Below are 10,617 nucleotides of genomic sequence, written 5' to 3' on the forward strand. Positions count from 1 at the left end.
CCCCTCAAAATGAGTCTGTGACATTGGAAATGCAAATTTTCTCACTCATCCATGAATTAACAAAATCGATTTCTTTTTTGCACAGAATTCTGCCCAAACATTATTGCAAAATGACATTGCTAAAGACACTTTTGGTTCCACCATATTGAATAAGGGGTTACTTCATTCTTAAAAAAATAATTTATGCACCTACAGTGTACACAATGTCTTGAGAGGAAATCAAAGTTTCAACAAAAGTGAAATAAGGGTTTGTTTGACTTCCGAGTGACACTATGCAAAAGGCGCGCATACCAAAATAACCATTCGATACTGCACAGTGGGGCCAAGGCCTTGAACTTTCTTCTCATTTGCATAATTTTCGAATATTATGTGAAGCATTTGACATCAGGATTTTCATAAAAATCCGAACAAATGAACTATAATGGAAGGTTTGTGTCAGATATCTATAGTTAGCAATGACATTTTTTAAAATAACGTTAAAAAAGAGCTATTCACATTCCACATCTCCATTCAAGCGTGAATGTTTAATTAAATGCCGTTGAATCATTGAAGCATGTTACTTGGTCATTAACATAATGAAAAAAGGTTGATAGGGACATTTCAGTTCCCAAAATGAAACAATATTTGCCTACGATATTTGAAAATCGTATTTTTTAAATTTTCTATGAATGTTCATTGAACCGTGAAATGATGATTATTGTTAAAGATACTCCTCTTGAAATTAACTGTCACCATACTCGATCAGTTTTATCGATAGAATTGTGTAAAAATCAAATTATAGCAAATTTTGTGTTTATTCAACCGTGAAATTTCGCAAAAAAATGTATCGTCTTTTAGAAAGAACGTTTTACAAGCCTTCTGACAATTTTCATGATGCGAATGTGGAATTAATTCCAGTAAAATGGAATCAAAGTCACTATATTTGGCTTGTAACTTTTAAAAAGTGACAATTTTGCCTTATAATCTGTCGGTGCTCCCTGGAGCATGGCATAAAATACATCCGTAACATTCACTCACATGGTAGCTTACAAAATTACCCACACGCTCATGTAAAAATATGTTGAAAACTCGCAGTGGTTTGGAAATTATGGATGTTCGTTTAAGGGGGACTTACTTTTTTGTATACATGGTCTACGGAGGTTGCTTTGTTATTATGGAATCAATGTAAGAACATGCTGATTCAAATATACAGGGAAATCACACCTGAATGTATAATGCTTATATCTAATAAGAATTTTATATAAAATGAGAACGTTATGAAGTTTCGCTTTTTTAAAAACACAACACAGGTAATAAGAGCTAATCTATCGAGATAATATCACTAGGCCTATGATTCTTTTGTTTTGAAATATAGAATGTTTCACTTTTTGTAGATTCCACCATTTAAGAATATATCTCATCACAATTACACATTCAATTCACTTCGTATTTCATATGCAAAATTACTATATAATTTGTAGGAAGGTGACGTAATCTATTACATTATTTGCATTCCCTCTGTGTTGTGTATTAAAAAGGATAAGCGGAACTTTAAAAATGGTTTGTATAGGCCTCTTAAAATTCATCGCTTTGAATCTTTCAGCGGTTTTTTTTTTACTAGGTGGAATGGGTATTCCCTCAGAAGTTAACTTGTTTAGGTAACAAAAAATGTCTGTACATTAAAATTTGTTGTTATAATAAAAACCACAAAACTGTTGAAATAACTCTTACAACAAATTACTACACTATAAATCGTATTAAAGAGAGATAGGGAGCTTAAATAATATATCTTTATTGCTCACGTGATAACTTTCATATGATTCTTGAAAGATGGCCACCTCATTTACATTAAACCTGTCATTAAAATGTCTCGCTTGAAATTCACCAACAATGAGTCATACTTCACAGTCATCAGACACCACACATCGAATCATTCTTGATTTCACAATACGAAATAATTATATCAAAATAGAATCAAATTCATATCAAAGCTTCGTTTAATATAACGTTATATCAGTCATGGCAACCCTGGTAGCAACGAGGGTCATAATCAGACAAATTCATTAACACTATTAATTCGATAGCTGTAATTGCAGATCTTTGCACTTTAGTAAAATTATGTTACCCCTGCAAGGAAGATATTATGTCACATCCGGTTACATTTTCATTTAGAGTTGATTGTTGTTTTACTTCATGGCGAACATTACCCAATTTTGTTTTGATAAAGTGATTACGATTTGAGTTATACCAATCCCCATTTTTACATGGGAACAACAATGAGTCATGAACAGTTGAGATAATATAGTGTGTATTATCTTTGCAAATTTAGAGAGAAATCAATCAAACGATTTATACAGCAAGATACAATCATATACACACTAAATAAAAGTGGACAATGAGATATACCAATTTATTTCCCCTTCAGACTAGCTAAATAGCTTAGGATACTAAACTCGTGTTTTCTTTAGTCATAATAGACCAGATCAATGTTATGCTGATAGTTTTGCGATTCGGCTTACCCACTATGAATTTGCAATATATCGTTCGATTTTACGAAAGTCAAAAATTGAATCACTTTAATTACTGGCAAGGCTTAATTTGTATGTAGAGAGGGCAAGTCGATTGCAGCCTGAATCTTAAGCCCTATTAAAGAACCGTTTGCCCACGACCCCCTCCCAGTTAAAGGTGACAACCATCTGACTGCCGACCATCTCCCTGGCAGCGCTGTTGGTTCCCTTGGGACCAGTTAGAACCAGTTTGCTCCCGTTCCAGCTAGGTGTTACTTGAATCTCCTTGCCACGCAGTTCCAGTATGTCTGGATCGACAAACGACTTGCCAATCGTGAAGTTCATCTGGAAAAACCAAATAGATAAACAAAACTGTATCGTGCTGAAAAAAATATAACAAAGAATCAAGTAATTCGTCCTCTCTTTCTAGTCCTATTATATAAAAAATACTAAATTAGAATTTAGAAATGGTCTCTCATAACCTTTATTCTGTTACGGCGGATAATCTAAAACTGCCACATGCCACATAGTTTAAATATCGTTTATTAAAAAAAGTTGAAGGATGATAATCCATAGGGCTTGGTGTCATCCCATTGGTTGTACTTTGAATTATAATTTGAGAATGCAAACCATTCCTTCCTCGGGGCAGTAGACATTTCTTTGCATTAAAAAAACTGTCTTTCTTGGGCATTATTATATCAAGGTTAAGTGAAGGGGTTCGTGAAAATAATGTAAATAATTATAAAAACTAGAACAAAACTAAAAATAAAATCTAGCAGGTTCGTGGAAGCGGGGGAGGGGCAGTCGATTCCAATTGAAAAATGAGTGGGGTATTTTATTATCAAAGTAATGGTAAAATAAAAGGCCTAAAAGTAGTAATACTGATAATAATAATGATGATGATGATGATAATAATAATAATAATGATGATGATGATACTACTACTAATACTACTACTACTACTACTACTACTACTATACTACTACTACTACTACTACTACTACTACTACTACTACTACTACTACTACTACTACTACTACTACTACTGATACTAATCAATAAACAAATACAGGGTGAGGGGAAGAGGAACGAGCTTAAGGAGAAAGTTTAGAGGAGGAGAAGAAGAAGAAGCTAGAAGACGAAGGAGAAGAAGAAGAAATTGGTATATATATTAGGGCTCAACTATGGAGGGTTCCGCATGCACTTTTCAACAGTTTTGTAGCTGGATACAGGAATATGAAACACAAAAAACCATAACCGCGTGCAGTGTGAAAGGCAGTTGCCCATATGAAGAAGTTACATCTTGTATTTCTGTGGGTGCACCTGAATGGCCGTATCTGGCGTAAATAAAGTATCGGGGCAGTAGTACTCCTCACCCCATCCCTAAAATGGTGAAAACCAATCCCTATAAAATCAGCTCACTAAAGACCTATAGTATTGTCTGCTTTCACTACGTGTTACATTTCATTCGTGTCCAGTTAGTAATTTCTCAATTTTCGAATGATTCTATAAATTCTGAACGTGCTCACGCTCAAACTAACTGTTAAGATTTATTTTTACTCTGTGCTTTTTTTTTATTATATTGATATAAAATATAAATATTAAAATTTAATGACTCGTTCAAATCATATGCAATATGGAGGATGGCTCATTTCAGCGGAATTTACAAAATACCACTGTTCTTCCATGTGGTCCATCTGGACATGCTCAACATTTTTTGTTAGTTTTATTTTATTATTAAGCTTGAATCCCAACATGTACTGCGTTAACCCAAATCATATAGGCAATAAATAGGAGACTTTGCATGAACACAAACGCATTAAAAGTTTTCAAGAAAAAACTTATATTAACACTGCATAGTTGGAAAAGGTCGAAAAGCAATATTTATTTGTTGCTTTACTTTATGTGTACAAAGATAACTAATGTACCCCTCACTCTTTCCCCTTCCAAGTATGAACTCACTTACTCGACCCCTCATTCTTTTTTTTGTCTGCTCTCTTTCCTCACAATATGGATTTCATTTTGTTGGCCCTGCCTACGGGATTTGTTAAATCAAAGACATTTAAAACTCACATCACGTGTCCTCCCGCCCCCAACTGAAACGATGTGAAAGTTGTCTCCATTCTGGGTGATCTCCACAGTTGTGCTACGATCTTTGGGGATCTTAGCAGGGTCAATCTTCAGTTTGTCCGCGAGGGTCTCCATGTTCTCCGCATGGTCAAACACCCACTTGCCTGAGAAGTCAGCCATCTTGATAATGTTGTTCTTAGAACACCTGATAAAACAAAAAAATGGCAATAATTTTTAGGAATAGATGTGAAATTTAAAACATACTGCAATGTCACTTTTAAACATGTTGCAATATCAATAAGGCATAGAAAGCAAACGATACATTATTTTGTATTCTATTCCTCAACAGGCGTGCCGGAACACTTTCAGTTTTGGGGGGGCAAAATCCCGAAGGGGGCACAATATTTTTGACAGCGTGAGATACCGAAGCGATCGAGCGGGAGAGGCTATGGGACCCCCCCCCCCACGGTAAGGATTTTGTGTAAAAATGGAGTATAAAAGTTGCGTTTCTAAGTGCATTCAAAAATAAATTTCTTGAGAATTAAACAGTCTTGGAGTTCTTTTTGCTCCTTCTGTTTCCTCCCTTCTGACCCAGCCTGGTGTTTCTTCATGACCAGGGTCGCAGTTCCAGCAAATTACGAGCCTTATTGCAAACGAAATTGTTTCAAACCAATGTAATATAGGCCTTTTAAAGACTTTAAGATGACAAACATGACCGTACGCAGCCGGGGGCCGCCGATCGAGAGGGCAAAATTCACAAAATTCACCAAAAGTGTGCACGAAATCCTTCAATTTTATTCTAGAAAATGCAAAAGCTCCCCCATCACAAATCCCCTCGCTCTTACGTTTCTTCGAAAACTTAGGTCTTGCAGTCCCACCCACTCCCGGGTTTTTTTATTTTTGCAAACGTCCATGAATAACAAAAGCTGGGCTGAACCAGAGAACATATAGCTGCCATCTCGATCTGATTAGTAACAGGTAATGGGAAGAAGTTTTGGAATCTAAAATACATAAGTGCTATATATGAGCTGAAATAGTATCAGACAAAACGCCTTTCAATCATGCCAATGAAAAGGAATAGAGGAAAATACGGGGCTGTGAAAATATCTTCAGATTTTTTTCATAGTAGCAGTACTGCAACGCTTATTTTTTTTCTTTTATATTCTTTACATTTTTATTCATATCTCGGATAATATGAGTCCGGTCAAGAAGACACTTTCACAGATGATTTTATTTTTTACATGTCTAAACATTATCTCTAAGTTGCTTTCGAGTGGGATTCACCATTTTTACAAATCATAAATTATAATCCTCTACACATGATTATTCTGAGTGTAATTTTCTGATAACATGTCTATATTGAGTTGAAATGACCTTGGTAGTTTTTTTAGGGCACTGAATTGTTATTATTATTTGTTTGGCGTCACCTGTGCCTGGGAGGCGAAAAGCGAACTGAATCACTATGATCCACAGGTCTCTCCTCCCGGTATAACTGATTGGGGGGATGCAGGTGGACCTCGACACCGGGGTTTCCCCCTGCTCTTATACGAATAGTGCAGTGGGTTCTTAACGTGCAAAGGTGGTGACTTTCCTCTACACGGGGCCTCCATTTAACGTCCTATCCGAGGGACGGAGTGTTTTCCATTGAAACATAGCCTGCATCTATGAAACATGGGAGAGACGTTTACACACAACGCACTGACTTCAGTCATCCGCCCAGGGTGGACTCGAACCTACGATCTTTGGTTCGACTTCGACTGGCAGACGCGTTACCGACTGAACCAACACCGCTTTCTTGTTATCACTGTATTAACTCAATTTATATTTACATTGTAGTTGAAAATGAAATAATTGAAACAAGTTTCTCGAGATGTTATGGTTTCTGGGCTTGACAGCTATGACATAGATTCCATATCTTGCTCGAGTAACTAGTGTTCACGCGCGTTAGTGATATCGGGTCCGGTCTGAGCGTGTCTGGGCGACCGCGCGTTTGTTACACGACACAGCCAGCATCATAGAATTATAAACCTATATCATTGGTGGACCACTATCAATTTGCCATTCGCTTTTAGTCAGAAATGTATTCATTAAAATGTTAAACTTTATCACACTTTAATAAGATGGAAAAGGTGCTTATCAAAGCTATGTTTCACAGAGGAACTGTTCGTCAAAAGACGCGAGGCTTACTATGATAATGTATTTGCCCCGTCAGGGGCAAATTTTTTTCATTTTTGACAATGGAAATGACAATTTTCAGGCAGAAAAGTGCCTTCATTTACTTTTGTCCTTAAATAATTTATCATTTTACATCTTTCAGGGGGGCACGTTGGGGGGGCAAAATCTCGTTTTGCCCCCCCAAAATTTTATTTGGGGGGGCAAGTGCCCCCCTGCCCCCCCCGCTTCCGGCGCCCTTGTTCCTCAACGCCAATCATCGAAAGTGCTGTATATCATGAATACTATGAACACTCCCGCTAAAATTTTAAGATCTTATTTCCAATAAATTAAATTATATCAAACTGTCCTCGTCCCCCCAAAAAAAAAGAACCAGAACAAACAAATAAAATATGAAACAGGGATACATTCTGTTAGAGCTTTAGTACAAGCCTGAAAAGTGAAAATACACAATACAAATATTATATTAAAAAATCATATTTTTAAAGAAAGTTTTTATCAATTTTTCAATACTTCGTAATCAGTAATAGCTCTCAAAATTAAAGGTATTTGATCTGACCAATGCGGTGAGGCATATATGGCTAAACACAACTCGAAAACTAAGAGTGATTTCAGTCAGACTTGATTTTTTTTCTAGAAGACATGGAAATGATAATAAAAAGTGACATAAATGCGTTTTTATATATCGCAAGTTTTAGAACTATTTTTTCTTTCAAAAGCGGAATCATGTAACACAACAAACTTACAACTAAGAAGTAGAATATAATGATGAGTGAGGTCTGTCACGCTGCCTTTGGATCCCGGAGCTCAGCTGGAGAAGAAGGGTGAAGATCGTCCTCTAAAACATCACATCTTATACCCATCTCTTACTTACCTTTGGACCCAAGCGTTGTTAAACGACATCACGTGACGATCATCATCTCCGGCGCCTTCGATACCACGTGATCTTAATAGTTCCTATTATGAGGAAGTGGTCGCGTAACCCTCATCGAAGACTCGATTTGATATTTTGTTAGTCTGATTGCCTTTTATAGTTTTTGACAGATGGAGTCCAACCTGGCCAGAAAATGGTTTTAATAAATAAAAAAATAGACATGCATAAAGTCCGAATTGAATTGGAATCAGATGTAAAAAAAGAAAATTATGATGCTACTACTTCTTTTATACCAATATTTTTTTTCAACTTAATCAAGAAGTGACCCAAGGATATAATAATTTTGATTCCTCGTGGATTAAATATCATATTCATCATTTCCATAGTTAATTGTTATTTGCTGGAGGCTCTCGCCGTCATGCGATCTACATAAATAATAAAACTAATAAATCAGAATATAATCATATAACGGAGGCAGTGACTGAGTAACATCATCGGTTCCTTCAGTGCATACTGTTCGAGATAGTGCGAGTCTTTTGTAAAAAATAACGAATCTTAAAATTGACACAAACTTCTTGTTTGAAATCAAATTTTGATGAAACTTTCCGTAATATATTTTTTTCGGGATTGCATCTATCTGTTTGAACCAAATTTGTTGGGTTGAACGTATAAACGTTTTATTTTTCATTTCATTTGGCATTCCAACATTAAAAATTTGTTTCGCACATTTTGATAGCAAATTTCTATGTACAATAGTAAACAGGTTGGGAATGGAGGACACTGGTGAAAGCGTTGCTTCAAAAGTTCCTAATAAAATAAACTTTAAATAATAATGTGCATGATAACATTAATTTTTTCACTACCTCGCTTTCGATACCCATAATCACTAAAGTAGGGAAATTATAACCTTTATAATATTCATCCTTATCAATATCACCCACTTTACATTTTCAATGCCATTTACTTTATCATATAGTTTCCTACATATAGGCCAACACAACTATAACGAACGACAACCATCACACAAGAAATAGAATGTAAACAATTTTAATAATTTGTGAGTATATGGCAATATAACGTCTCGCTTGTTTTAATCCCCCTCTCTCATACTATTTCCCTTTTCTATCTTCCTTTCATTATATACAGTTTTAATTTCGTTGTTAAAATTCACACTTTTTATTCACCATACATTTATCTATTTCTCTGCCTTCATATTCATTTACACCTATCATTAATCTATAATATACTACACACTAAGAAATCCCCAGGGGCTGGTACCATTTAGCTAACTGCTCCCTTAAAGGTGCACAAATGAGTCTAATCATGCTCATTTTTGCAACTTGAAGGGAGCAGCTAGCAATATCAAGCCAGGAATAATGTGCAGAGATGAACAATGTAATAACGGTTCAATTTTGAAGCTTTTTTTTAAACGTCAAGTATTATGCGTCTTAAAAAATGTAAAGTTGCATCTTTAAGGGTGCAACTAATAATAAAACGGTATATTTTTGCATCTTTTCCCACTTTGGATGCAATATTACACCCAAAAAACTTCGGTAAAAATGTTTTTGGGCTCAAAATGTCTTAGTGTGACAGGTCATCTCATGTTTCCCGATTATCAGCATCACTATCACTTTTGAACATCATGTAAAGGTATTTGAAATATATTTTCAACGAAAATCCCATTTATCCTTTCAATTTTTTAATGGTTTATCTCCTATGTGAATGTTCTAATGGAATAAATAAATCTTGAATCTATGTTATTCGGTGTCATATTTGTTAAGTATATTTTGAGGTCATTATGATACGGTGATTTTGATAATATTGCTGGGATGTGCCAATCTTTTAAGTGAGTATAATACTCGGCAAATAAACTATTAGTTTTATTAGAATTGACTTGTTTTATGACCGAAGCGTGTGTACGTTGTAGTGATTTGTGCGCTTAATCATTTAAACATTACTCATTCATAGTATGTAAACACTTGAGGCAATGCGAAATTTATGATAGCTATTTCGATAATTTGTCCATTATTGTGGAAAGAGAAAATGAGAAACTAGATACTCTATGCTGGTCATTAGTTGCTACAATCACTGGAATTATTAGGATAGGAAACCAAATAATTTGACTAATTAGAGTGTAGATACACTTATCCCTCTTTTGAATGAAGTTGAAGTTTGCCCTTAAACTTTTAATAGATTTGAAACACCCTAACCCTGAAAAAAAATGAATTGGACAATAACATTGCTTGGTAAATTATGATTTTGAACTGATGTGAATGAGGATGGAAGATGATAAGAAATAAGCTTTCATAGAAATTTGAATTAGGAAATTTTGATTGAAAGGGATAATTTGAAGTATGATAAGCGATTCATCCAGGATTGAAACAAATAATTGCTTGGCTTGTTTCAGTTAAGGAGTATGGAAATTAAATATCTATTAGGTTTTATTATCTTAGAATAAATCATTTCAGTTTATCTATTTCAATTTTCTACGCTAGTACATTGCGAGCTAATATTATCTTGGATTCGGATGTGGGGTTGGGAGGTGCTTCGCTTCGGATGAGGTCCTTTTAAGTTTGAAAAAAAAAATCACAAGCCCAGAACTCGAATCAGGCCCTACTCCATCACTGCATGGCCATTATTGTAATTTCACAAAACTCCTTCAAAGCTCTATACCACACTTTTAAAAAAAGACGTTACAGAAGAAAAAAAAGATTTCACTGAAAAAATAATCAAATTCTTTTGTAAATTGTAATAATAGAAAATATTTTTTTTTCTCAAATTTTCAGAACAAGTCTGTTTAAAAAGGGGGAAAACAGTTTTAATACAATAAATTTATAAGATTACACACCAAAAACAAATTTTCTGTAATTTTACACAAATGCATGTAAGATTACACAGTGTAGTAAGATTAGAGGTGTTTTCGAGACTGATGCAGGAATATATACATTTTTTAATATGAGAGCAAGGTCATACTACGTCCATTTATGAATTGTATGATTCCAATTATCTTTTTGG

The 10,617-nt window shown here is 34.9% G+C and overlaps 1 protein-coding gene across 1 annotated transcript; it reads right to left on the bottom strand.

Annotated features, from left to right (window-relative positions):
• Positions 1 to 1,958: 1,958 nt before the first annotated feature.
• On the bottom strand, positions 1,959 to 7,578 carry LOC121412188 (fatty acid-binding protein, liver-like). Its single transcript, XM_041605093.1, has 3 exons — positions 7,475 to 7,578; positions 4,560 to 4,761; positions 1,959 to 2,831 (listed from the first exon to the last, which is right to left on the bottom strand). The coding sequence occupies exons 2-3, from the start codon at positions 4,734 to 4,736 to the stop codon at positions 2,616 to 2,618; spliced, it is 393 nt and encodes a 130-aa protein (XP_041461027.1). The 5' UTR covers positions 4,737 to 4,761; positions 7,475 to 7,578; the 3' UTR covers positions 1,959 to 2,615.
• Between the last annotated feature and the right edge of the window lie 3,039 nt (positions 7,579 to 10,617).

Source organism: Lytechinus variegatus, chromosome 3 (assembly GCF_018143015.1).
Source record: "Lytechinus variegatus isolate NC3 chromosome 3, Lvar_3.0, whole genome shotgun sequence".
Lineage (NCBI taxonomy): Eukaryota > Metazoa > Echinodermata > Echinoidea > Temnopleuroida > Toxopneustidae > Lytechinus > Lytechinus variegatus.

Excerpts from the sequence above, each read along its gene's own strand:
- LOC121412188 (XM_041605093.1), bottom strand. The coding sequence starts at position 4,736 with ATGGCTGACTTCTCAGGCAAGTGGGTGTTTGACCATGCGGAGAACATG. Across the intron at positions 2,832-4,559 it reads GGGGCGGGAGGACACGTGAT|ATGAACTTCACGATTGGCAA; the intron begins GTGAGTTTTAAA and ends TGGTTTTTCCAG.